Source organism: Oncorhynchus mykiss, chromosome 6 (genome assembly GCF_013265735.2).
Source record: "Oncorhynchus mykiss isolate Arlee chromosome 6, USDA_OmykA_1.1, whole genome shotgun sequence".
Taxonomy (NCBI): domain Eukaryota; kingdom Metazoa; phylum Chordata; class Actinopteri; order Salmoniformes; family Salmonidae; genus Oncorhynchus; species Oncorhynchus mykiss.
In genome coordinates this window covers 21,113,658-21,138,717 of record NC_048570.1, presented here as the reverse complement: position 1 = coordinate 21,138,717, position 25,060 = coordinate 21,113,658, and the positions used below count along the sequence as shown (strand labels likewise).

Sequence of the window (25,060 nt, the reverse complement as noted above, 5' to 3'; positions counted from 1 at the left end):
AATGGAAGGAGTATCAGACCCCTGCAAATCTACCAAGACCTGGCCGTCCCTCTAAACTTTCAGCTCATACAAGGAGAAGACTGATCAGAGATGCAGCCAAGAGGCCCATGATCACTCTGGATGAACTGCAGAGATCTACAGCTGAGGTGGGAGACTCTGTCCATAGGACAACAATCAGTCGTATATTGCACAAATCTGGCCTTTATGGAAGAGTGGCAAGAAGAAAGACATTTCTTAAAGATATCCATAAAAAGTGTTGTTTAAAGTTTGCCACAAGCCACCTGGGGGAGACACCAAACATGTGGAAAAAGGTGCTCTGGTCAGATGAAACCAAAATTGAACTTTTTGGCAACAATGCAAAACGTTATGTTTGGCGTAAAAGCAACACAGCTCATCACCCCGAACACACCATCCCCACTGTCAAACATGGTGGTGGCAGCATCATGGTTTGGGCCTGCTTTTCTTCAGCAGGGACAGGGAAGATGGTTAAAATTGATGGGAAGATGGATGGAGCCAAATACAGGACCATTCTGGAAGAAAACCTGATGCAGTCTGCAAAAGACCTGAGACTGGGACGGAGATTTGTCTTCCAACAAGACAATGATCCAAAACATAAAGCAAAATCTACAATGGAATGGTTCAAAAATAAACATATCCAGGTGTTAGAATGGCCAAGTCAAAGTCCACACCTGAATCCAATCGAGAATCTGTGGAAAGAACTGAAAACTGCTGTTCACAAATGCTCTTCATCCAACCTCACTGAGCTCGAGCTGTTTTGCAAGGAGGAATGGGAAGAAATGTCAGTCTCTCGATGTGCAAAACTGATAGAGACATACCCCAAGCGACTTACAGCTGTAATCGCAGCAAAAGGTGGCGCTACAAAGTATTAACTTAAGGGGGCTGAATAATTTTGCACGCCCAATTTTTCAGTTTTTGATTTGTTAGAAAAGTTTGAAATATCCAATAAATGTCGTTCCACTTCATGATTGTGTCCCACTTGTTGTTGATTCTTCACAAAAAAATACAGTTTTATATCTTTATGTTTGAAGCCTGAAATGTGGCAAAAGGTCGCAAAGTTCAAGGGGGCCGAATACTTTCGCAAGACACTGTATTTATTTGTAATAATGACAATTACAATAATACTGAATGAACACTTTTAACTTAATATAATACATCAATAAAGTCAATTTAGCCTCAAATAATTAATGAAACATTTAAATAATGCAAAAAGAAAGTGTTGGAGAAGAAAGTAAAAGTGTAATATGTGCCATGTAAGAAAGCTAACCTTTAAGTTCCTTGATAGGCCAAGCATATTTTCAATCCTCACAGGTGTGAAAAGGCAGTGTCTCGGGTGGTTGTTGTCCTTGATTATTTTTTGGGCCTTCCTGTGACATCGGGTGCTGTAAGTGTCCTGGAGGGCAGGTAGTTTGCCCTTGGTGATGCGTTGTGCAGACCACACCACCCTCTGGAGGGCCTTGCGGTTGTGGGCGGTGCATTTGCTGTACCAGGCGGTGATATAGCCCGACAGGATGCTGTGCATCTGTAAGTTTGTGAGGGTTTGGATGACAAGCCAAATTTCTTTTAGCCTCCTGAGGTTGAAGAGGAACTGTTGCGCCTTCTTCACCACACTGTCTGTGTGGGTGGACCATTTCAGTTTGTCCGTGATGTGTATGCTGAGGAACTTAAAACTTTTCACCTTCTCCACTGCTGTCCTGTCGATATGAATAGGGGGGTGCTCCCTCTGCTGTTTCCTGAAGTCCACGATCATCTCCTTTGTTTTGTTGACGATGAGTGAGAGGTTATTTTCCTGACATCACACTCTGAGTGCCCTCACCACCTCCCTGTGGGCTGTCTCGTCGTGGTTGGTAATCAAGATGATAAAGCAATACACATAACTGATTTCAATATAATAATAGTCCAGAATTATGCGGGCCGAAATACAGAAACTACAAATGTATTGGTAATTTCTTATCAGATAAGACATTTTAAAATTCACTTTAAAATAGCTAGCTAGCTATGGTTACCGACTTCATCCTGCATCCATCGACTGTATTGTGTGAGTATCTATTGTCAGCCACTCATACGGGTGTTTTTGTTTGACCCATGCGAAGGTGACCAAAGACATGACTGAAACAGCAACTAATTTGCTGCGATTCATGTACAATGGAGGAATATTCATGTGATATTTGAGTCTCTCGCTCACGGATTGATTCGATAATGAGTTCGACTTACCACTCAAACGTGCTCAATGACAGAAGTGAATTTTTTTTAAACTAAGTTGTTAATTTGATCGATTTCTAATAGTACAACCTAGATTCAAAGCAGTTATTTTATGTAGCTGAACATGTCATTATTACAAGCTCGTGAAAGTGACAAATGTTTTCATTTTCATCCAAATCTATTTTATATAGAAGGAGTTGCAACCCAGTCTCTCATTCATTATGTACTTTCTGTACAAATTAGCACAATGTCTTTATGTACTAATAGCACAAACTCATGGCGCATTGAACTCCATCAATGCCACGCCCCTTCTGAATCCTATAACTCGATGTTCTCAGAGTTTGTGCTATTAGTACAAATAAACATAACTTGCTATCTACTGCTATCAAAACTTCGTGACCTTTGATCACGTGATGTTTTTAAAGGCAGTGACCAACGATGTACATCAATTTGACAGAAGTGATTCTCTCGAATGCGCCCATTGACCTCTTTAACCCCGGTCTGCCGAGTCTGCTTCGCAATCATTCCCGGAAGTCTCGCGATGTCGGGTCTCTCAGTTTAGAAACTCTGTGGCACTGCCCCTCCTCACTGGTTTCCACTAGTTACCACAGCCACAAAGGGATATTTGGCTATTATCGTATAAATGTGTGAAAATAAAAATGTGCTTCTTGGTCGTAATTTAAGGTTAGGGATTGGCATAAGGTTAGCAGTGTGGTTAAGGTTAGAGTTAGCTTTAAAAACGAATTTTCGGAAAATAAACTGTAGAAATAGGCGGGGTTTATGATTTTATGGCTGTGGGATCTAGTGACGAACCTCCTTACTAGCACTTCCGCACTGTAGGCAAACTGCAATCTTTTTCAAGACGATTCTAGATTGAAAAGTAGATTCATGTAAAGTGATTTTACCGAGACAGTTTTCGAGGCGTGATTTTCCTATTGACAATAGACGATAGGTGAATGTTTTCTCTAGCGCTGAAATGTAGTAATGCTTTGTAGTAATGTAGTAATGTAGTAATGTCTTTACAATCGGGACACTGGTAAAATATGGCCACTGTTTTCAGAGCCGCATCTAGATTCCCGTGATGAAGAGAAAGAACGCCGAGTAGACATAATATGCGTTTGCTTGATCGTTTCACTAAAACAATGAATGACGCCTAGCTGTGTTTCTGTTTGATCCAAATGGAGTGACATAATTTTTTCTGAATATTTATCAAACATCAGTTTGTCTTTGACGATTAGGCTCCGCGTCTGCTGTCAACCATGTCTCCGCACAGCAGCATAATAATAGGCCTGAGAATAATAATCCTACTATATTATCAATTGAGATTGTTTTACGTCTTGATATATTTCAGTTTTCATATTGATCTCTTATAATATCAGCATTATTGATTGTTCAAAGATTTATTTGATAATAACGGAAATATTATGTCATGATTTTCTATTTGGGTATGGTACACTTCACATTACACTGATAGTCATTGCTCAGAAACATAAATTAATGTTGCACTCTCTTATCATCATGCTTGACCCTTATTATGTAGTTTGAGCCGTTTTGATGTCTTATAAGCCTTTCTAATGACATATTATGTCTATTTAGGACATTTTCAACTGCCTCAAGCTGGCTGTTACTAAATCAGGATGATTCTGTTAATACTACCTCCTAAAGGGATCATATTCTTATAAAAAAGTCCCACATGATATTCCATATACCTGTTATCAAATGCATTGCCATTGTGTTTTCTCCCTCCCACCAGGCCTGCAGGCAGCTGCAGGAAGCCACAATGTCCATGGCCCAGCAGCAGAACCAGGTGATCCTCCAGTTCCGCTTCGGAACCTTTGGAGACTCTATGCTGCAGAAGATGAACTTGCTTCGCCGCCAGACCCGCTTCTGTGATGTCACCGTGCGCATCAATGACCTGGAGGTACACATCTATCAGCCACCTGTGTTTTTGCACTTATTATAAGCATTCTCTGCTGCTTATATTGTAATCATTTTCTGTTTACCAAGTTTTTATATATTTTGTATCTTCTTTTTATCATTATTTTATTAGTCACATCACCATGAGGTGCAGTCTCTGTATGAATTGTGCTATACATTTTATTACATTATTTATAAATATTATTAGGTCCCCGGTCACAAGGTGGTGTTGGCTGCCGGTTCTCCCTTCCTCCGGGACCAGTTCTTTCTTCAGGACTCGTCCACAAGGGAGGTCCAGATTTCCATGACCCAGGAGGCAGAGGTGTGCCAGCGGCTGCTGCTGTCCTGCTACACAGGCACCCTGGAGCTGCCTGAGCTGGAGCTGGTCAACTACCTAACTGTGGCCAGCTTCCTCCAGATGGGCCACGTGGTGGAGCAGTGCACCCAGGCTCTCATGAAGTTCATCCAGCCACGACACTGCCAAGTGAAACAGCAGCCTCAGGAGGAGGAAGGAGATGGAGAGACTCTCAGAGCCTCTCCCATCCAGAAAATAAAGGAGCTGCCCCATGCCCAGGTAAAACATCGTGAGGAGGAGGATGATGAAGATGATGATGTGATAATTCAGCCGATGACCCCTACCCAGAGGCGAGACAGGGGTGAGGGCGAGGAGAGCCCCATCACCATCGTAAAGGTGGAGGCCGTTTGTGAGCGGGTGTCGGAGATGTCTGCCTCCATTGCAGGGTGCTTCCACACCAGCTCCCCATTGACATTACACTCCCCTGAGCCCCAGCACTCCCTAATCAACTCCACCGTGGACACCCGGGCTGGTGAGATGACCATACCACATATGCCAGGATACCTGCTCAGCCCCCCCCCACTACCCACCTCAGCCACAGGGAGACCTAATCTGGGGGGGCACCTACGAAACTCAGACAAATCTCTTCAGTGGTACCACCAGTGCCCAAAGTGTGCCCGTGTGTTCCGCCAGCTAGAGAACTACGCCAACCACCTCAAGATGCACAAGCTGTTCATGTGCCTGCTGTGTGGAAAGACGTTCACCCAGAAGGGTAACCTGCACCGGCACATGCGGGTCCACGCTGGCATCAAGCCCTTTCAATGCAACATATGTGGCAAGACCTTCACTCAGAAATGCTCTCTCCTGGACCACCATAACTTACACAGTGGAGACAAGCCCCATTGCTGTAACTACTGCTACATGGTGTTCGCACACAAGCCCGTGCTCCGCAAACATCTCAAACAAATCCACGGCAAGAACAGCTTTGACAACGCCAACGAGCGGAGTCTACTACATGACGGGGTTCTTGATTTTGAGTACGGGCGTCTGCAGGACTGTAGCATGGACAATAGCATGGACAATAAACCTGTTGTTATGGATGACTCTCTTTAGTGCTGTATCATCTTTCATTTCTGCTGAGTCATAAATGAATAGCTGCGTAGTAGTGTTAGCTGAATTGTAAACCGTATCCTACGGTACTTGAAGGTACAACACTGAATATTAGAATAAAAGTTACTGTAGACGTGTATACAGTATGTGTTCATATTTTATAACACTGTTAATTTAGTGAATGAGTCAACATGATATTTAAAAAGCTGCCCTGGTTGTGTGGTGTCATTTTTGTAAAACATGTAAATGCATATTTTATTTATGAATAGACAACATAATGTGAATCTGTTAGATTTTTTTATCAGATTAAAATAGCAAGCTTTAAAAATGTGTAATGCTGACATTTCTGTTAAGTCACAACAAGTGTTCTTAAGTGAAATGAGTGCCAAAAATATTACTGACATGATTTGTCCTCAGGAGGATTGTTTTGGCTAAGGTAGCCCACAGTAGGACCAAAGTGATGATAGTGTGTCTTTAAAACATAATATGTTATTATTGTCGATTAAGCCTGTTTTGGAAATGGGTAGACAATAAATGCTTGTATGAGGATGTGACGTGGGTGAGAATGATGAGGATGTTGTGTTTCTACCATGTCAGAGGAGCAGACACCCAACAGGAAAACAATGAGTCCCACATTACTTTAAGTGACCCTAAAAGCTGATCTATTTGCAATGTTATTAGATTGGTAGGTACAGGTTAATTACAGTGTGTGTACACATTGCTACGTAGTACGGGTAGTTTGGACCCAACTGTCAATTAGAATTTATTTGCAAATCTAATTGATAGCCTACAAAGTCCAAACAGCTATAGTTAGCTGTGCAACAATGTAATTACTATGCAGTAAGTACTACGCAACAATGTGTATCTACACTATAATTACACTGTACCTATCAATGTAACCACCATGTAAAACTAGTATATATTTTTTTCAGCACAATGGAACCAAACAAGTTACTGTAGTCAGCCTGTAACCCCAAAAGCATTACCATGATTCCTACAGCAGATGGAGCCATTGTATACCATGTAATCTCACAACATGATGCGCTGTCTTTTGTATTCTCTGAGAACACTACATATAAGTTACCCATTGTTGTGGTTGTATTACTGATGTTACAGTACTGTAATTCAAGATTGTAAGAGGATTTACATTGATGACCATTCCCCATGCCACAGCATCAGGGTTATTATAATATAGTAAATTAATGTTTACACTAGTCTTTTTATCTGCTCTATTTAGATATCAATATACTATTGTACTTCATACCATGCCTTATGAATAGATGTATTCACTGTCACACTGATCTCTGTTTTATTTACATAGATATCAAATTAAGGGGCCACATCAGTTGATTGACTACTTGACTGGTTACAAGTAACCTACAGACAGTTCTAAATGCATATTGAGTGCAGTCTAGCCTGCGCAGATTACAAGATCATTATACTGTATCATATTGATGGCATTTCTGAGAAGGTAAACACATCACCAGGGATTACAAATATCTACAAATCTGAGCAGGCCTGCACAGAGTATGTCTGTAAATCTGGAATACGCCCTCTGTGTGTGTGCAGGTGCGGTGGTGCATGGACGCATAGTCTGGTGCAGCTGGCATGTCTTCCTGCGCCTAGCCCAATCACTCGGGCAGACAGGATCTGCTTGGCTGAAACTCTGCAGCCCTGCTGTGCAGCCAGTCACAATCCTGACTCTTGGCTCACTCACAATTACTGTAGTCAGCTCACATGGCTAACTGGGTTTGCTCATTTTTGTTAAGTCTCCTCCCGCTCCGGCGCTCAACGTCACCGGTCTACTATCCACCGGTTCTGGCAACCCATCTTTACACACACCTGGCAACCATCATTACACACACCTGGCAACCATCATTACGCACACCTGCACAGTCACACCTGAACTTCATCACTACCTTCATTACTTACCATTTATCTAGCACTGTTTTGTCAGTCATCAGGTAGCATTGTTTGTGTGAGACTCTTCTCTTGTTTTGTATCATTCCATGTTCGTTATCATTAAACTCACTAACTGCACCTGCTTCCTGACTTCCTGTGTCTATGTTACAATTGTTTTGTGGAATATGTCATTAAGACGTTGTCACTGTCTATGTTCTGTTGGTACAGATATTGCCTGTTTTGTATATGTGGCCCCTATTAAACCAGCTCTGTGTGTGTGTGTGAATCCATTAAGCAGCAGTTACAAGAGAAACATAGCTTTAATCCCCAAATTGCTTAATTATGTAAACTTAAACAACTAATTTGATTTGTTAATTTGGCAAAAGTGCTCTGTGTTCACATTGAGTTTCTCAAATGTTTTGCTAATTGTGGGCAGGAGCTCTTAGCCTAAAGGTGATAATTGTCAATTTAATACACTACCAAAGAAGTGTGAATTTTGTTGATTTTCTGTTTTGGAGTCTGCAGACACAGTGCCCAGAGAACTGTCTATGGCCACTTGCCCTAATTTGCTGTTATTATTCAACTGAATCCACAAAACAACAGTGATACGGAATGTTATCAACCAGCCAAGTCCGCAACGATTGATGGTGAAAGATCTTTTCCAAGAAGCCATGTGCACCTCAGATAGAATATTATACATATTACCACTCTGGGACTTGTCTTTTGCATGGTCAGGCCTCCAGACCGTGGTCATTGTTTTTACAAATGGGACATTTGGGTAGAAATATTAATCCCTTTGTTAAACAAGTCTTCTCTGGAAATAGCTTCAAATGTTTTGTTTTAGTGCAGAATATCAAATATTAGTCACCCAGTGAAGCCCTCAGAGCTCCTTTTGTTCTCCACTGGACATTTTAAGATGTTTTAAGTGGCTGCTTGTCTCACAGAATATGTCTGTCTTAAGGGGCTGGATGTCAAGAACATGAATTCAATTATACTGAGAAGAAATACAATGTTTTTAGAACTGGTCCTGTCCCTGTCTGACTCCGGGTGTTTTCTGTCAGATAACACAAACATAAGGATGTAAACATAGGTACTGAGGACATTATATTGTCAAGTGGAGTGCATAATATCGTAGTACAGTATATATCCACAGTAGTATCCACTTCAGTAGATATGTCCTGGAGCAGGGGCAGATTGGCCATCTGGCAATTTTGGCAAATGACAGATGAGCTGGACCATTTTTTATTTGGGTGGGCTGGTCGAAATTGACACACATCTTTTAAAAATATTTTTTATAAAATAAATGAAAAAGGTGACATGGCCGGTGGCCCATGAGCCTGTTAAGATTTGTTTTACACTTTCATTACAGTATAGTGTATTATCCTCATGATTCCTGTAATGAAAGTGTGTGCCCTGCCCCTGTGCCTGTTTAGCTGGGGCCTGCTGTAAGTGTAGTTATTTCTTAACTCTCAATAGCAACTATTTTACAACCAAGATATTTGATATGGCTTTGAGATATGGATTGGCGTGAAGTGCTCACCGGCCATTGTGAGGGCTACTACCAGCAGTACGGCCGGGATGATACCAGTATTGTGATATTTTTCCATGGCGAAGCAGATTAAACTCTTTGGTCCTTTAAAAACCTGCTGTATGTAAAATATTCTGTCCTGTAGCTTGGAAAATAAATACATGTGACTCTGGATGACAACATAATGATGTTTGTTTCCAACATTAGGGCTGTTTTCCTAAAGAAGTTTAATCCATTTTGTGTTTTGTTTCCTTTCCCGATACTAACGAGTATCGCGATACTGGTATCGTAACGGCCCTAACCAGCAGTGGGTGTTATTTACAGTTAGTGATCTAGTTAGTGTGTTTTGAGTTTCCACTTCCTCAGGTGTTGAACTCCAATTAGCTTCTGATATTAGTTAGTGCACATAAAGATGTAAATGTTATGTGTCAGCATTGTTGTGTCAGGGTGTAGGGTGTATGTTTGGGGGTGGGGTGTGTGTGTGTGGAGCGTGAGTTAGCGGAGCGTGTAGTGACGTGGGCTGGTGTGAATTAAACGCTAGAGCCTAATTTTTGTCCCAGTCCTCCCCTGCCCTGGATTGCTACTGGATGTGCAGGCGTTTGCTCCAACGCTACTGTAACCAACCTTCCTAATCAAGGTCCTGAGGAGCAGCTGTGATGTGTCCACATCAACAAAAGGACAGCTACCAGAAGGTAAAACAAGATTACATGTCATCGTTCCAGTCTCTCTGGCTTAAAATATATAATGATTTAATAATATACAGAGCTACCGTTCTTCATCCAAACTATAAATTAATCATAGGCTACATGAGAAATCGCTGATATGTGATATTGATTTCTGACAAAAGTGTGTGTGTGTGTGTGTGTGTGTGTGTGTGTGTCAACTTTGTCCAAATTTCTGCTGCTTTCCTCTGGTGTTAAGACCAAGATGACTGGTTTAAACATATCAAGCTGCCTGGTGTGAGAGGGATCATATTAATACATCGATGAAATCAGTGTAGACATTTACTTTGAGTGATTGAACAGTACTGAAATCCAGTGAAGTGGAATGAAGTCTAACTGCTTGCCCTGGGGAGAAGCTGAAATAGCACTGTCAGTCATGTTGACTTTCAAAATCCTGCGGTAAGTTGTATGCTCTTCACTTTAAAATTAGAATCTTTAATTGGTGAAACTGCCATATCCGTTAAGGATATTACAACAACAAGGAAGTTACTGCAAACAAGAAACACTGCAATTTTTTAACCATGCAATTATCTAGATCCCTCATCTCCTCGGTTTCATCAACAAAACAATAACAATAAGAAAGGCGCTGGGGGTAACTGTGGCGCTGTTTCCCCAAATGTAGTTTTCATCTTCAAAAGGATGTTGAATTTGTGCAATTGTCCTTAATTAGCTCGGAGTTACTGTATTTAAACTTCACATTGTCATTGCTTTACACACAGTAGCCTACCAGCCTTGGGACATATTCTTCTATACACACAGTCCCTCACTGTCTCTTTCTCACTGTTTTTCTTTTCATTCATCTCTCTTTGTCTTTCGCCTGTTCACACACATACATTCTACTAATTAAAAACCATTCATGGGGAAATTAGATATTTTAACTAATCTTACTAATTACTTATCTGTCCTCAGGCAAAGCCGAGGGTGCAGAGGCTGGGAGCGCTGCTAAAATCCCACTTCCATTTCTCAGTCTTATTACTCTCACTCATTGTTCTTAATCAGAACCTTGAGATGAATTAAACATAGTCCAGCTGTGGCAATTAGTGCAGCTTACTGCCGGGGGTTTCCTGCCTCTGTGTGTGTGTGTGTGTGTGTGTGTGTGTGTGTGTGTGTGTGTGTGTGTGTGTGTGTGTGTGTGTGTGTGTGTGTGTGTGTGTGTGTGTGTGTGTGTGTGTGTGTGTGTGTGTGTGTGTGTGTGCGTGTGTGTACAGTATGTACGTACACATACTCTACATGACCAAAAGTATGTGGACACCTGCTCGTCAAACATCTCATTCTAAAATCATGGGCATTAACATGGAGTTGGTCCCACCTTTTCTGTAAACAGCCTCCACTCTTCTGGGAAGACTTCCACTAGATGTTTGAACATTGCTACAGGGACTTGCTTCCATTCAGTCACACACACGTAATTCTCATGAAGAGAAGACACCAATACAGGGGACACAGGTCGGGGTGCCTTGTGAGAATTTGTCGGCGAGTGGGTAAGCCGCCTCTACCATCCGTCCTATTGGCCAACGTGCAGTCATTGGAGAATAAACTTAATGAGCTCCGTTCAAGACTATCCTACCAATGGGACATTAAAAACGGTAATATCTTATGTTTCACTTATGGCTGAACAACGACATGGGTAATATACAGTTGGCTGGTTTTTCCGTGCATCGGCAAGAAAGAACAGCATCCTCCAGTAAGACAAGGGGTGGAGGTCTGTGTCTATTTGTCAATAACAGCTTGTGCGCAAAATCAAATATTAAGGAAGTCTCTAGAAAGGGAAGCCCAGCCACGAGCTTCCCAATGACACAAGCCTACCAGACGAGCTAAATGACTTCTATGCGCGCTTGGAGGCAAGCTACACTGAAGCATGCATGTGAGCACCAGCTGTTCCAGATGACTGTGTGATCATGCTCACCGTAGCCGATGTGAGTAAGACCTTTAAACAGGTCAACATACACAAGGCCTCAGGCCCAGACGGATTACCAGGGCATGTATTCCGAGCATGCACTGACCAACTGGCAAGTGTCTTCACTGACATTTTCAACCTGTCCCTGGCCGAGCCTCTCATACCTTCATGTTTCAAGCAGACCACCATAGTCCCTGTGCCTAAGAACACCAAGGTAACCTGCCAAAATGACTACCGACCAGTAGCACTCACGTCTCTAGCCATGAAATGCTTTGAAAGGCTGGTCATGGCTCACATCAACACCATAATCCCAGAAATCCTAGACCCACTCCAATTTGCATTCCACCCCAACAGATCCACAGACGATGCAATCTCTATTGCACTCAACACTGCCCTTTCCTATCAGGACAAAAATAACACCTATGTGAGAATGTTGTTCATTGACTACAGCTCAGCGTTCAACACCATAGTGTCCTCAGCACAAGGGCCCCTTAGGGGTGCGTGCTTCGTACCCTCCAGTACTCCCTGTTCACCCATGAATTATTAGCCAAGCATGGCTCCAACACCATCATTAAGTTCTCCCTCAATGTGACCAAGCATGAGCATGAGACAAAGGAGATGATCGTGTACTACAGGAAAAGTAGGGCCGAGCACACCCCCATACTCATCGACAGGGCTGTAGTGGAGCAGGTTAAGAGCTTCAAGTTCCTTGGTGTCCACATTACAAATAAACTATCATGGTTCCAAATACACCAAGACAGCTGTGACCTCTATACCAGGCGGTGTCAGAGGAAGGCCCTAAAAATAGCCAAAGACTCCAGCCACCCTAGTCATAGACTGTTTTCTCTGCTACCGCACGGCAAGCGGTACCGGAGCACCAAGTCTAGGACCAAAAGGCTTCTTAACAGCTTCTACCCCCAAGCCATAAGACTGCTGAACAACCAATCAAATGGCTACCCAGACAATTTGCATTGACCACCCCCAATCTTTTTTTTTTTACGCTGCTGTTCATTATCTATTATCTATGCGTAGTCACTTTACCCCTAGCTACATGTACATATTACCTCAATTACCTCGACTAACCTCTGCCCTCGCACATTGACTCGGTACCGGTACCCCTTATATATAGCCTCGTTATTGTTATTTTATTTTTGCTCTTTAATTTTTTACTTTTGTTTATTTCTTGAATATTTTTCTTAACTCTTATTTGTCTTAAAACTGCATTGTTGGTTAAGGGCTTGTAAGTAAGCATTTCACAATAAGATCTACACCGGTGCATGTGACAAATAAGATTTGATTTGATTTGATTTAAAGAGCATTTGTGAGGTTGGGCACTGATGTTAGGCAATTAGGCCTGGCTCACAGTCGGCGTTCCAATTCATCCCAACGGTTTTTGATAGGGTTAAGGTCAGGGCTCTGTGCAGGCCAGTCAAGTTCTTCCACACCGATCTCGACAAACCATTTCTTTATGGACCTCGCTTTGTGCATGGGGGCATTGTCATGCTAAAACATCCCCAAACTGTTGCCACAAAGCTGAATGCACAGAATCGTCTAGAATGTCATTATATGCTGTAGAGTTAAGCTTTCCCTTCACTGGAACTAAGGGGCCTAACCCAAACCATGAAAAACAGCCCCAAAAACAGCCCCATTCCTCCTACACCACCAAACTTTACAGTTGGCGCTATGCATTCAGGCAGGTAGCGTTCTCCTGGCATCTGCCAAACCCAGATTCGCCCGTCAGACTGCCAGAGGGTGTAGTGTGATTCATCACTCCAGAGAACACATTTCCACTGCTCCAAAGTCTAATGGCAGCGAGCTTTACACCACTCCAGCCGACGCTTGGCATTGCACATTGTGATCTTAGGCTTGTATGTGGCTGCTCGGCCATGGAACTCCATTTCATGAAGCTTCTGACAAACAGTTATTGTGCTGACGTTGCTTCCAGGGGCAGTTTGCAACTCTGTAGTGAGTGTTGCAACTGAGCCGTTGTTGCTCCAAGACGTTTCAACTTCACAATAACAGCACTTACGTTTTACTGGGGCAGCTCTAGCAGGGAAGAAATTTGACGAACTGACTTGTTGGAAAGGTGGCAACCTATGACGGTGCCACGTTGAAAGTCACTGAGCTCTTCAGTAAGGCCATTCTACGGCCAATGTTTTTCTATGGAGACTGCATGACTGTGTGCTTGATTTTATACACCTGTCAGCAACGGGTGTGGCTGAAATTGCCGAATCCACTGATTTGGAGGGGTGTCCACAAACTTTTGTATATATAGTGTATGTTTGCGTCCTGCCTCTGTTTGATGTGCCCAGCAGCGCAGTAGAACATGTCAAAGAAGTAATTGTTTAGTGATAATGTTACAATTGTAGTATGAAAGTCGCTTTCTACGGTATGTCAGTGTACAAACGTATCCCATCACTCTTTGGCTTTACAGTATGTATTTTTAAGACTTACATAAATAAACGAGATAATAGAATATAATTATAAATGCTTTATTTGCGCTTTAGTGAGTTTGTTGGACTGACTAATCCCATCGTTCATAACTCTAATGAATGTGTAGTCACACTTACATGCTCTTAAGTGTAACTAGATAAACAGTGTTTTGACTCAGACAGACTGACAACAGATAGGCAGGTCTGGCAGCTGTATCAGGTCTGAATCTAGCTACAGGAAACTATTGCAATACAGTGTACTGGTAGCCTATAAAGAGACCTGGAGGTGTGTCTGATGGTGTAAGTCTATTTTACAATGTAGAATACAACAACATGCACTATACCTGGGCAAGGTAAATTACAGTACACAGATGTGTACAGTTTATAGAAGCGTGGGTCATAGAGAGTAATGTACACTTCAGCACCTATAACTGACTGGCTTAACTGTGTTGATCATGGCCATTATCAAGGAACAACATGATGTGTCAGGACTGGTTGGTTGTCATGGAGAGGAAAAGCCACCGCCTCTCTCTGGTCTCATCACTTAAGTAGTACATCTGACCTATGACCTTTAGGTGATGATGCATCCCCTCACGTTGGTATGGATAACGTTCATGAGATAAAATTGCTGTTTTTATATCACTGTTTTTTGCTGTCGTTTTGATGTGAGGGGTGAATGTCATCCCACCCGATTTATTGAGTCATGAAATAATGACAGACTCAGTTCACTTTATTGACCTTATTCAGGAATTTGTCTTGCATCATCAGCTCTTTAGTTCAAAGACAATCAACATATGCAAACAACAACGAGATTAACTGACAACAACAAGATCACAGAGGCAGATGACAACACAATCAAGATAGGCTCATTCTCCACTGTCCATCAGGTTGTCTGTAGTCCGTCCCTTGAGGATGATGTCAAACCAGACAGTGGACTCGTCCTGCAGAAATGATAGAAATTGTCTCTGGCACCAGTCAGGCCTTTAGTAATCGAGCAAGTGCCAGTGTCTAACTCAATTTGGCCAGAAGGAGTGTGGCGGAAAAGAGACTGTCTTTACGAGTAGGAGTTAGTTATAATAGGTAAATGGATACACTACAGTGATGCACAGCACATGTGTGTGGTTTTGAGTGAAGGTATGGCTCAATGTTCTGTACTCGGATATACATCTTCTTACAGAAATACTGGCTATATCATATTTCCAGTTCCACTGTATAAGCAATTACTTCTACTACTGGTACTATTTACTCTCTCAATATAGCTGTATATATACCCATCACACACACTGCAGCTTCACCTTTCTGTGAAGCTGATAATACCTGAAGAAACGAAGGGAAATTAGTCACAGCCCCACCTTCAACCACCACCTTCTCCCAGAGAACAGTGTTTACTATTTACTGGTTTACTATTTCCTGTGGTAATATTGGGGTGAGACATGTGGGTAGATGTTTACCTACTCTGCAGGGTGAAGGCCACGGAACAACTCAGCACTTGTTCAGCGGGTCCAGGCCGACTTTGTGCATGATGTGCATGAATTGACCCTTGACCCAGTGGTAAACACGATCAATGACTGACACCCCCTCCATATGGTGAAGAATAGCAAACCACCTCTCAATGCCTGCTCTGTTCCTCTCCACAAACTCGCACACACTGCAGACTGGGCTGGGCGTCTCTCGGATTGCATCTTACCTGTCAGATTGATCCTACCAGCTGATGTGTCAGCACCACGTGGTCTCACTACTGGTGTCCACCATGGCTCGGTTCTTGGCCCTCTCCTCTTTTCTCTATACACCAAGTCACTTGGCTTCGTCATATCCTCACATGGTCTCTCCTATCATTGCGTTGCAGATGACATTCAACTACTTTTCTCATTCACCCCTTCTGGTACCTAGGTGGCGACACGCATCTCTGCGTGCCTGGCAGACAGCTCAGCTTGGATGAAGGCCCACCACCTCAAGCTCAACCTCAACAAAAAGGAGCTGCTCTTCCTCCCAGGGAAGGCCTGCCTACTCCAAGACCTCTCCATCACAGTTGACAACTCTACGGTGTCCCCATCCCAGAGTGCAAAGAACATCGGCTTGACCCTGGACAACATCCTGTCGTTCTCTGAAAACATCAAAGCAGTACTCTTGCTGGTTCACGCTCTACAACATCAATAGAGTATGACCCTTCCTCACCCAGGAAGCGTCACAGGTTCTAATCTGGGCACTTGTCATCTCCCACATAGACTACTTCAACTCTCTGCTGGCTGGGCTCCCCACTTGTGCCATCAGACCCATGTAACTCATCCAGAACGCTGCAGCCCGTCTGGTGTTCAACCTTCCCAAGTTCTCCCATGTCAACCCGCTCCTTCACGCTCTCCACTGGCTCCCAGTCGAAGCTCGCACCTACTTCTAGACCCTGGTGCTTGCCTATGGAGACGCAAGGGGAACTGCCCCTCCCTAACTTCAGGTTCAAACCCTACACTTCAACGCTCTGGACTCTTGGCCGTCCCACCACAGCAGAAATCCGTCTGAAAATTCCATCTGAAATTCATCTTCACCAAGTATCTTGTTTAAATCCCACAGTGAGTTCTGTTATGGATGATCAAAAAGGATGGTTCCATGGCTCCTCTTTCTTTAACCTGTGTGTGTGCGTGTGTCAGTGAGTTTGTGTGTGAATGTGTGTGTGTGTGTCCATGCATGTGTGTACATGAATGCATAACCATATCTCTCTGTGTGTGTATATGCATGTGTGTCTGTATCTGTATTTGTGTGTGAGGGGACACTTGCACACATGTGTACAGTATGTGATGGGGGAGCCTTCAGAGTCTTCTGTGTATATGTAGGTGGGTGTGCACAGTCTGTGTGGAGAGATTTCTACCCAGCTATACTCACTGGCTGAGCCTGCAGAGAGGGAGGAGCTCTTCCTCTCAGGCTGTTGCTGCTGCAGGCATAGCAAAGGAAACAGAGAGAGAGAGAAAGACGGAGAGAGAGCGAGAGAAAGGGGGAGGAGAGGGCAGTACCATTGCTGCATCAGTGCCACAGCAGAATGGAGCAGTAAAGGGCTATCGTTTCCTCCTTATTATTTTACTCTAAACACTCACTGGTTCAAAAGAGGTTTGGAATCAGAGACTGGAGCTCCTTGCACCGCTGGATGCTCTACGATACTCCTCCTATCCTCCTGCTCTCTGTGGATGCTGTGGTATTCTGGATTTCTATTTCTTTGCCTCTCTCCTGCAAAGCACTTCTGCTGCTGCTACTTCTAGACATTTACGGCACTGTTTTGGTTGGAATGTGTTTCTGGCTTCTGATGACTGTTTTTGTCCGTTAAATCTCTCTCTACACTGGTTATAATTTCGCCGAGGAATTATAGATCCAGACCTTTAGATGACCTCCGGGACTCCTTGAACTCCACCTGCGGGTATTGTATAGGGCATGCACAGAAGTTGACATCCAGAGATTGTGTTTGTATGCACCTCTGCAGCTCAGTGGGAAGGAGACAGGACTAGAGGTGGAACCGAAACTAGTGGGTAGACAGACTACTGCAGCCATGTGTACTGTACACACCAGAGCCTGCATGTGCTAGGTTAGCCCACCAGAAGGCTGGCTGTTACTGGCACACGACTCAATTACGTACACACACCCAGAGACACACACTCATACACAGCAACATTCTCTGCTGTTCTCAGTGCGCAACAGAGCACAACGTTTGCTACTGTAAGACTGCATTGCACTCTGAGGCCAGAAAAGTGAAAAAAGAGACTAGAAGAAGAGGAGCAGCAGAGAAGAGGAGGGGAAGAAACAACCATTGAGTAGCGGCTTAACTCCAGGGGGAACTAAAGTGCAAGGGAGAGGAGCACGGATTGATGAACTGACCGTGAGAAACTGACCATCTGGTTAAAGAGAGAGAAACTCTCCATCTGGTTGAAGAGAGAGAAACTGACCATCTGGTTGAAGAGAGAGAAACTGACCATCTGGTTAAAGAGAGAGAAACTGACCATCTGGTTAAAGAGAGAGAAACTGACCGTCTGGTAAAAGAGAGAGAAACTGGCCATCTGGTTAAAGAGAGATAAACTGACCATCTGGTTAAAGAGAGAGAAACTGACCGTCTGGTAAAAGAGAGAGAAACTGACCATCTGGTTAAAGAGAGATAAACTGACCATCTGGTTAAAGAGAGAGAAACTGACAATCTGGTTAAAGAGAGAGAAACTGACCATCTGGTTAAAGAGAGAGAAACTGACCATCTGGTTAAAGAGAGAGAAACTGACCGTCTGGTTAAAGAGAGAGAAACTGACCATCTGGTTAAAGAGAGAGAAACTGACAATCTGGTAAAAGAGAGAGAAACTGACCATCTGGTTAAAGAGAGAGAAACTGACCATCTGGTTAAAGAGAGAGAAACTGACCGTCTGGTTAAAGAGAGAGTAAATGACCGTCTGGTTAAAGAAAGTGATAAAGACCGTAATAAGAGATGAGAGCAGAACTGAACTGACCGGTCTGTTTCCCGCAGCTCCAACATGAACTCTTCCTCCTCTGATGTGAACCAAAGCAGCTCTCCTTTCTGCCTGCTGGGCCTGGGCTACTCCTACAACCTCAACACCTGCGTGCTGGAGGTGTCCGTCATTCTCTTCCTCACCATCCTCATCATCAGCGGCAACCTGGTGGTGATCTTTGTGTTCCACTGTGCTCCACTGCTTCACCACCACACCACCAGCCACTTCATCCAGACCATGGCCTATGCAGACCTCCTGGTGGGGGTGAGTTGTCTGGTACCCTCCCTGTCCCTGCTCCACTACCTCAAGGGGCTGGACGAGGAGCTCACCTGTAAGGTGTTTGTCTACCTGGTGTCTGTGCTGAAGAGTGTGTCCATGGCGTCTCTGGCTTGTATTAGTGTTGACCGCTACATCGCTATCACACGGCCGTTCTCCTATGCTACGCTGGTCACACCATGTCGCCTGCGCGTCTGTATCGGCCTCATCTGGCTCTACTCCGCCCTCATCTTCCTGCCCTCCCTCTTCGGGTGGGGGAAGCCTGGCTACCACGGAGATATATTTCGCTGGTGTGCGACCTCGTGGCAGACCGATCCGGGCTTCAGCTCATTCATCGTGGCTGTGCTGTATGCTCCAGCCACCCTCACTGTGTGTTTCACCTATGGGAGCATCTTCCTCATCTGCCGTCAGCACACCCGCAAGATCATCCAACGCCTCACACGCTTCGGCCCCCAGGGGAACGAGAGGGGCGAGCGTGGTGAAGGGTGCCTGGATAAGCGCTACGCCATGGTGTTGTTCCGTATTACCAGCGTGTTCTACGTGCTCTGGATGCCCTACATCGTCTACTTCCTGCTGGAGAGCGCCGGCCTCTATTGCGACCTGGTGGCCTCCTTCCTCACCACATGGCTAGCCATCAGCAACAGCTTCTGCAACTGCCTCATCTATAGTCTCTCCAACAGCATGTTCCGGAAGGGCCTGGGCCACCTGTTCACATCACTTTTTTCCCCCTGTCTGGAACTGGACTGCTGCACCGAGGGGAAGAAGGGTCCTGCTCCACCCAGCCAGCGCCCAGCCCAGGCCTGCTAGGTGTGACAGTCTCCTACAGACACTGTCTGGTTGGTTAGCTACAGTAAGCTAAGGCCTCTGCTTTAGCTCCTGGTGAGTGCAGTGTATTACTACATTGCATGTCACAGGGTGTCTCGCTACAATGGTAGTGCATAGACCCCTGAGGCCAGGCCAGAGAGGTGCCCATGTCTATGCCCTTCATTTCAGAGGGGTGGTTTACAGAGGGGTGGGGTTTTCTCCAGTCTTTTTCTGCAGTGTTCTCCCAAGCGTGGGCCGTCTGTTTCTGGCTGTGTGGATCACCACTGTGCATGGAGGAGAAGGTGTAAGGTAGTTTAGATGAACATCAGAATGGATCTGAGGAAAAAAGTAGCAACTCCAGTCGTATAGCTCTGGTGCCATGTTTGGCGCCTGTGAATCTTTAGCCTACCAAATATCTTCCAAATGCAAAAAAAAAAGGACAATATCAGCACAACACGACTTGCATTGTGTAAACCACTGCAGTGAAAAACGTTATTTCAACATTGATGCAAAACTGTTACATTGTGTTCTTTCAGGGTAGACAATAGTGAATCAAAACAAGTATTTCGAAACGAAAGTACTAAAAAGACTGTATTTCTTCTCTTAGAAACTGCAACAGACAGTTTCCATTTTGTAGCAGTTATTGAAAAATTGAAATATTTGAGTGTCAAATGATCTGTTAATGATGCTGTGCAGTACATTACAGTATTACATACAGAAAGGATACCAGTTACCAGTAACAGTCACTTTCCAAGAAAATAATTTAGTTTGTTCAGAAGCGTATTTTGTGTATTTTATCAAAAGGATTCTTCTAGGCGGGAATGTTGATGTATAAAATTGCCAATTTTGGCAAGATGGCCGACTCTAAGCCCACCGGCATTCTGGTTTATCTTGGAGCTATGTCTTCATTCTGCATTCTCAACAAGGACACAAGTAGATTTATTTGAGAATTGTATTTTCTGTCCATGTTCCCTCAGGTTGAACGTCAGTTGTTTGTACACCCTTAATTGCTGATGCCTTTAGACTGGTCTTGAAATTGCAAATGCATGACATGCTCCACATTATAATATGGCAGCAATAACATAGTCAAGATGTTCTTATAGATTGGAATTGCATCATGTTAGGCATGCTACCGATCCAGATGCACAACAAAATACAAAGAGAGACACACTCATTACCGTGTGCATGCTGACTACTTACAGTCGAGCTATTCTCTCCCTCTGTGCTCCTTGGCTCCTGATATCTGTACAGATGAACTGAGTGGAGGAGTAGCACATTAATCAGAGGTCTAGACTGTCCTTCTAGAAGGCAGAAGGGTCATGGAGACAATGTGTTTCTAAGGGTTTCATGTAAAGTAGGTTTAGGTGGAACTCCAGTGGGTCTCGAAGGCTTGTATGGACAGTGGATTTGTGAATTGCTTATAGGTTTCTATGTGAACTAAGTTAGATCTGATATGTAGGATAGGAGAGCAGACTTTGGTCAGTGTAAACTTCATTGAAACAATACAATAAAAGGTGCAAAGGTGATTGTTTTGTATGTGCGGGACTCTTCTTATATGATGAACCCATGGGTACCCAGGTGTAGACAATCACTCCCTCACACGCACAGTAGAGCAAGCTAGGGTCAACCTACCATGGCAATTAAGCAAAGAGCATTTTAAGATGGGTCTGCAGTGCACCACTCTGTATTCTTATACCCAGGAAAGATTGCATTCCATTCTAGGAATTTCAAGAACCACAAGGACAGCATGCAGGCATATTTTTTACTATAGTGTGTATGCAAAGCTTGTATACAACATCTGTTATGTTTCAAAAATGAACTGTTCTGTATGTTTTTGGATATCTGTTGCAAGAATAGTGTGTCACTGTGGAGTTATGACAGTTGATATCCCAGGTTAATATAGGATAATCCTAGATTTTTTCAAATAAATAATGGGTGAGATAATCAACACTCATTTTAGGATGATGCTATGGAAATGACCTTTTCCAGCTATAGCCTACACAACAATGTATGATGGTGTGTAAATAGCATATTATACAGTATTTCCTTTAGGTCGTCTAGTTTTCAGAAACGTCACCTTTCCGGGAACGACCTTTGTAGTTCAAGAAAACAGATTTATTTTTGTATGGGTCTTTATGGCTGTGTTTACACAGCCACACTAAGAACCCAATTCAGATTTTTTTCCTGACTGTCCACACTCAGTTTTATATGTGACCCATATCAGATTTGAGCATTCTATCTGAAGTAGCACATAGATTCAATGCTCATTTCCTGTCAGTGTTCCTTAACATTTTTGGGTAGTCATCTTGGTAACGGCACTTCAGAGCAAAAAAATCTGATCTGAGCGTCCAGACTGAGGTTGCATATGGAGCATCAGAACTGTATCAGAATTGAGATCCACATATGGATGTGGTATAAATCTGAACTCAAAAGATCAGATTCCAAAAGATCAGATTTACACAGGGAAAAGGCCATGTCAGAAAAGAGTCTGTATTTAATTAGAATATTTGGAAAGATGTCTGTTTTTCCTCAGGGGCCATCTGTAGGGCTTCCTTCTCCCCATGCTGCTGTCTCTGTTTGTCTGTTTGTGCAGTGGGGGTCTGTGCAATACAAGTCTCTGTCCTCTCCCAACTCTTCTCAAGACAGTAGAAACATATCAGTAGTGGTATTACTTTTATTTATTTACATTTTTTCCAGGCAGGTCCATTTATAACCAATTCTTATTTACAATGACTGCCGGGCCTGCCACAAAAGGGCTCTTCTTGGATATCTAACACAAGCTTGTTGGTAAACTGCATTATGCGCATGTGATATTTGATATCTATCTGTATCTGATTGGAGAGTAGTTATGCATTATCTGGCTCACATGACTGTTCTAGAATGGGAGCATGTAGTGTGTGTTCTATTGCGCTCAAATGACTAGAAACGTGAGCGTTTATTTTATATTGAGCTCACATGAATGCTCTTCAATGGGAAAGTACAGTACTCAATGTACTTTAGGTTACACTTCATTTTAAGGGGTTCTTATTACAATGTAATTACACTGTAGCATGTATTGTAGTTAACAGTAACAACCAATAGTTACAGTGTAGTAACAAAATGTAACTGGTAGTAATTGCAGTATGTAATTACAAAGGTGTAACAATCTATTATTTTTACCATGCTTGTTTCAAATGGGCTTAATGGTTTGTTTCTTCTCAGCTGCATTAGATTCAGTAACAACTGTCACAAAGGTTGTGACCCCTCGTGGATATGCTGGGTGTCCGAGAGATTATGCTTAATAGGCTCTAATTACTTACCCATGAATGTGCACTGTTGAAAATATATCTCCACTCAATGTTATTGCTAGCACTTGCCACCAAAATAAAGTGTACCATCTGGGTTATCTTGGTCATCCCAGATGAGGAAAAACACACTATTTCAAGCATACTGTAGTACATGGAATGTTTGCCTAAGTACAATGTAATTATTAGGTGTAATGAAGTGTCTTTGAGTGGTACTTACTTGTAATTAATGTGTACTTGTATAGTACACTACCCATCCTGACAACCTGGCCCTCATTTGAAAGCTTCTGGAAGTTTCACTTCATATCTGTACCTTATTGTGAAATGAAGTGAAACTTCCAGAAGCGTTGAAATTGAGGGCAGGTTTGGGATGGGGAGTTGTAATGTATTTAGATTGGAACCGCGACCACCATCTCAACCTTCCTATGAATTCTGATAAGGAATGAATTATCATTCATTCTGAGGAATACAGAGAGATAATGGCCAAACTTCATGAAATATAAAATGTTTCCTGGTGTTGTGTTTTTAATTAACGTGTAACTGAACAACTAGTTTATTATACATACTGAACAGGAAAGAGACTTTTGCTTTGCTGCCACCATTAGAAACTCCACAAGTGATGTTTTATTGCACATTTTAACTCAAATATAAGGTGGAACAATGCTGGTTTTCCAATGTAAAAAGCAAAGCTCTTCAACAAATGTTCTGTACCTCACGTGTTGGTGACTGTACCTGACGTGATGATACGTACTGTATTTTATGACATTTTATGACATTTTATGACAATTACTGATGACCATTTTGATTCTGATTGTAGCCTGCAACCAACAACTAAATGTGACTTTACCTGCTGGAGCACTTTTTGGCTCATTTCTTTTAGGTTGTGTGCGTTCTTGCTTTAGTATTGTGGGCAATGAGAAAAATGTTTCCTCAAATTGACATGGCACGGACTCTACCCTCTGTTTTTCAGGCTCATCTGTCCACACAAACATACAAACAAATACATGCGCGCGCGCGCGCGCACACACACACACACACACACACACCTCTGTAGTGTTTATCTCCCTCACACACAGTGTGTTGATGTAGAGGTGCTCTGGTGCAGCAATGGCTGTGAGGTAACCATGTCGGAGTGTATGTCAAGCCAGAAATAGAGGGAATACGAGCATTGATGTTTATCGTGACCAGGCTGGCTGGATCGCTGGATGCTGCCAACCTGGTCCAGGCCTGAGTCACCGCCCATGGACGGGATGGCAGCTGTAGTCGGTGGGAACCTCCGATGTGGAACCTCCGATGTCCCTCCTGCCTACTGGAAGTTCTTTGTTTATTACCCTTTCTTCCTTGCTTTCTTTCTTGTTGGTTTTACCCTTTTTCTAATCTAAATGGGAACTGGGGTTCTGATAGCTGAGAGAGCGTGAGAACAATCTTAGGTAAGTTTGTTGTTTATGCCCAATTAATGTGGATGTTCCCTCAGTACACAGAAATAGCCAACAGCAACTTCATCTCTGATGTGAAGCTGCTGCAGTCAGACAAGCTTTGCTGTAGCAAATGTACAGTACATTCTGCCGGAGGGCACATGACTACAAACCACAGTTACAATAGCCCTACCACTACAAACCAGTTACAATAACCCTACCACTACAAACCACAGTTACAATAACCATACCACTACAAACCAGTTACAATAGCCCTACCACTACAAACCACAGTTACAATAGCCCTACCACTACAAACTACAGTTACAATAGCCCTACCACTACAAACCACAGTTACAATAGCCCTACCACTACAAACCACAGTTACAATAGCCCTACCACTACAAACCACAGTTACAATAGCCCTACCACTACAAACCACAGTTACAATAGCCCTACCACTACAAACCACAGTTACAATAGCCCTACCACTACAAACTACAGTTACAATAGCCCTACCACTACAAACCACAGTTACAATAGCCCTACCACTACAAACCAGTTACAATAACCCTACCACTACAAACCACAGTTACAATAGCCCTACCACTACAAACCACAGTTACAATAGCCCTACCACTACAAACTACAGTTACAATAACCCTACCACTACAAACTACAGTTACAATAGCCCTACCACTACAAACCACAGTTACAATAGCCCTTCCACTACAAACCAAATCAAATCAAATTTGTCACATACACATGGTTAGCAGATGTTACTGCGAGTGT

General features: G+C 43.2%; 2 protein-coding genes across 3 annotated transcripts; both read left to right on the top strand.

Moving 5' to 3' along the window:
- Nucleotides 1–3,027: 3,027 nt before the first annotated feature.
- On the top strand, nt 3,028–7,587 carry zbtb26 (zinc finger and BTB domain containing 26). Of its 2 annotated transcripts, XM_021605587.2 has the most exons (3): nt 3,028–3,172; nt 3,974–4,141; nt 4,346–7,587. In XM_021605587.2, exons 2-3 carry the CDS (start codon nt 4,001–4,003, stop codon nt 5,543–5,545), a joined length of 1,341 nt encoding a protein of 446 aa, XP_021461262.1. In that variant the 5' UTR covers nt 3,028–3,172; nt 3,974–4,000; the 3' UTR covers nt 5,546–7,587. The 2 variants fall into 2 exon arrangements, with proteins under 2 accessions (XP_021461262.1, XP_021461261.1); XM_021605586.2 differs by having other exon boundaries at nt 3,036–4,141.
- A 9,402-nt stretch (nt 7,588–16,989) lies between these two features.
- On the top strand, nt 16,990–23,698 carry LOC110525458 (probable G-protein coupled receptor 21). Its single transcript, XM_021605585.2, has one exon. The coding sequence runs from the start codon at nt 18,514–18,516 to the stop codon at nt 19,570–19,572; it is 1,059 nt and encodes a 352-aa protein (XP_021461260.1). The 5' UTR covers nt 16,990–18,513; the 3' UTR covers nt 19,573–23,698.
- Nucleotides 23,699–25,060: the final 1,362 nt, after the last annotated feature.

Bases quoted from the DNA above. Each gene is read 5' to 3' on its own strand.
- zbtb26 (XM_021605586.2), top strand. From the start codon at position 3,914: ATGATATTCCATATACCTGTTATCAAATGCATTGCCATTGTGTTTTCT. The intron at 4,142-4,345 runs GTACACATCTAT...AAATATTATTAG, and splicing joins TGCGCATCAATGACCTGGAG to GTCCCCGGTCACAAGGTGGT.
- LOC110525458 (XM_021605585.2), top strand. From the start codon at position 18,514: ATGAACTCTTCCTCCTCTGATGTGAACCAAAGCAGCTCTCCTTTCTGC.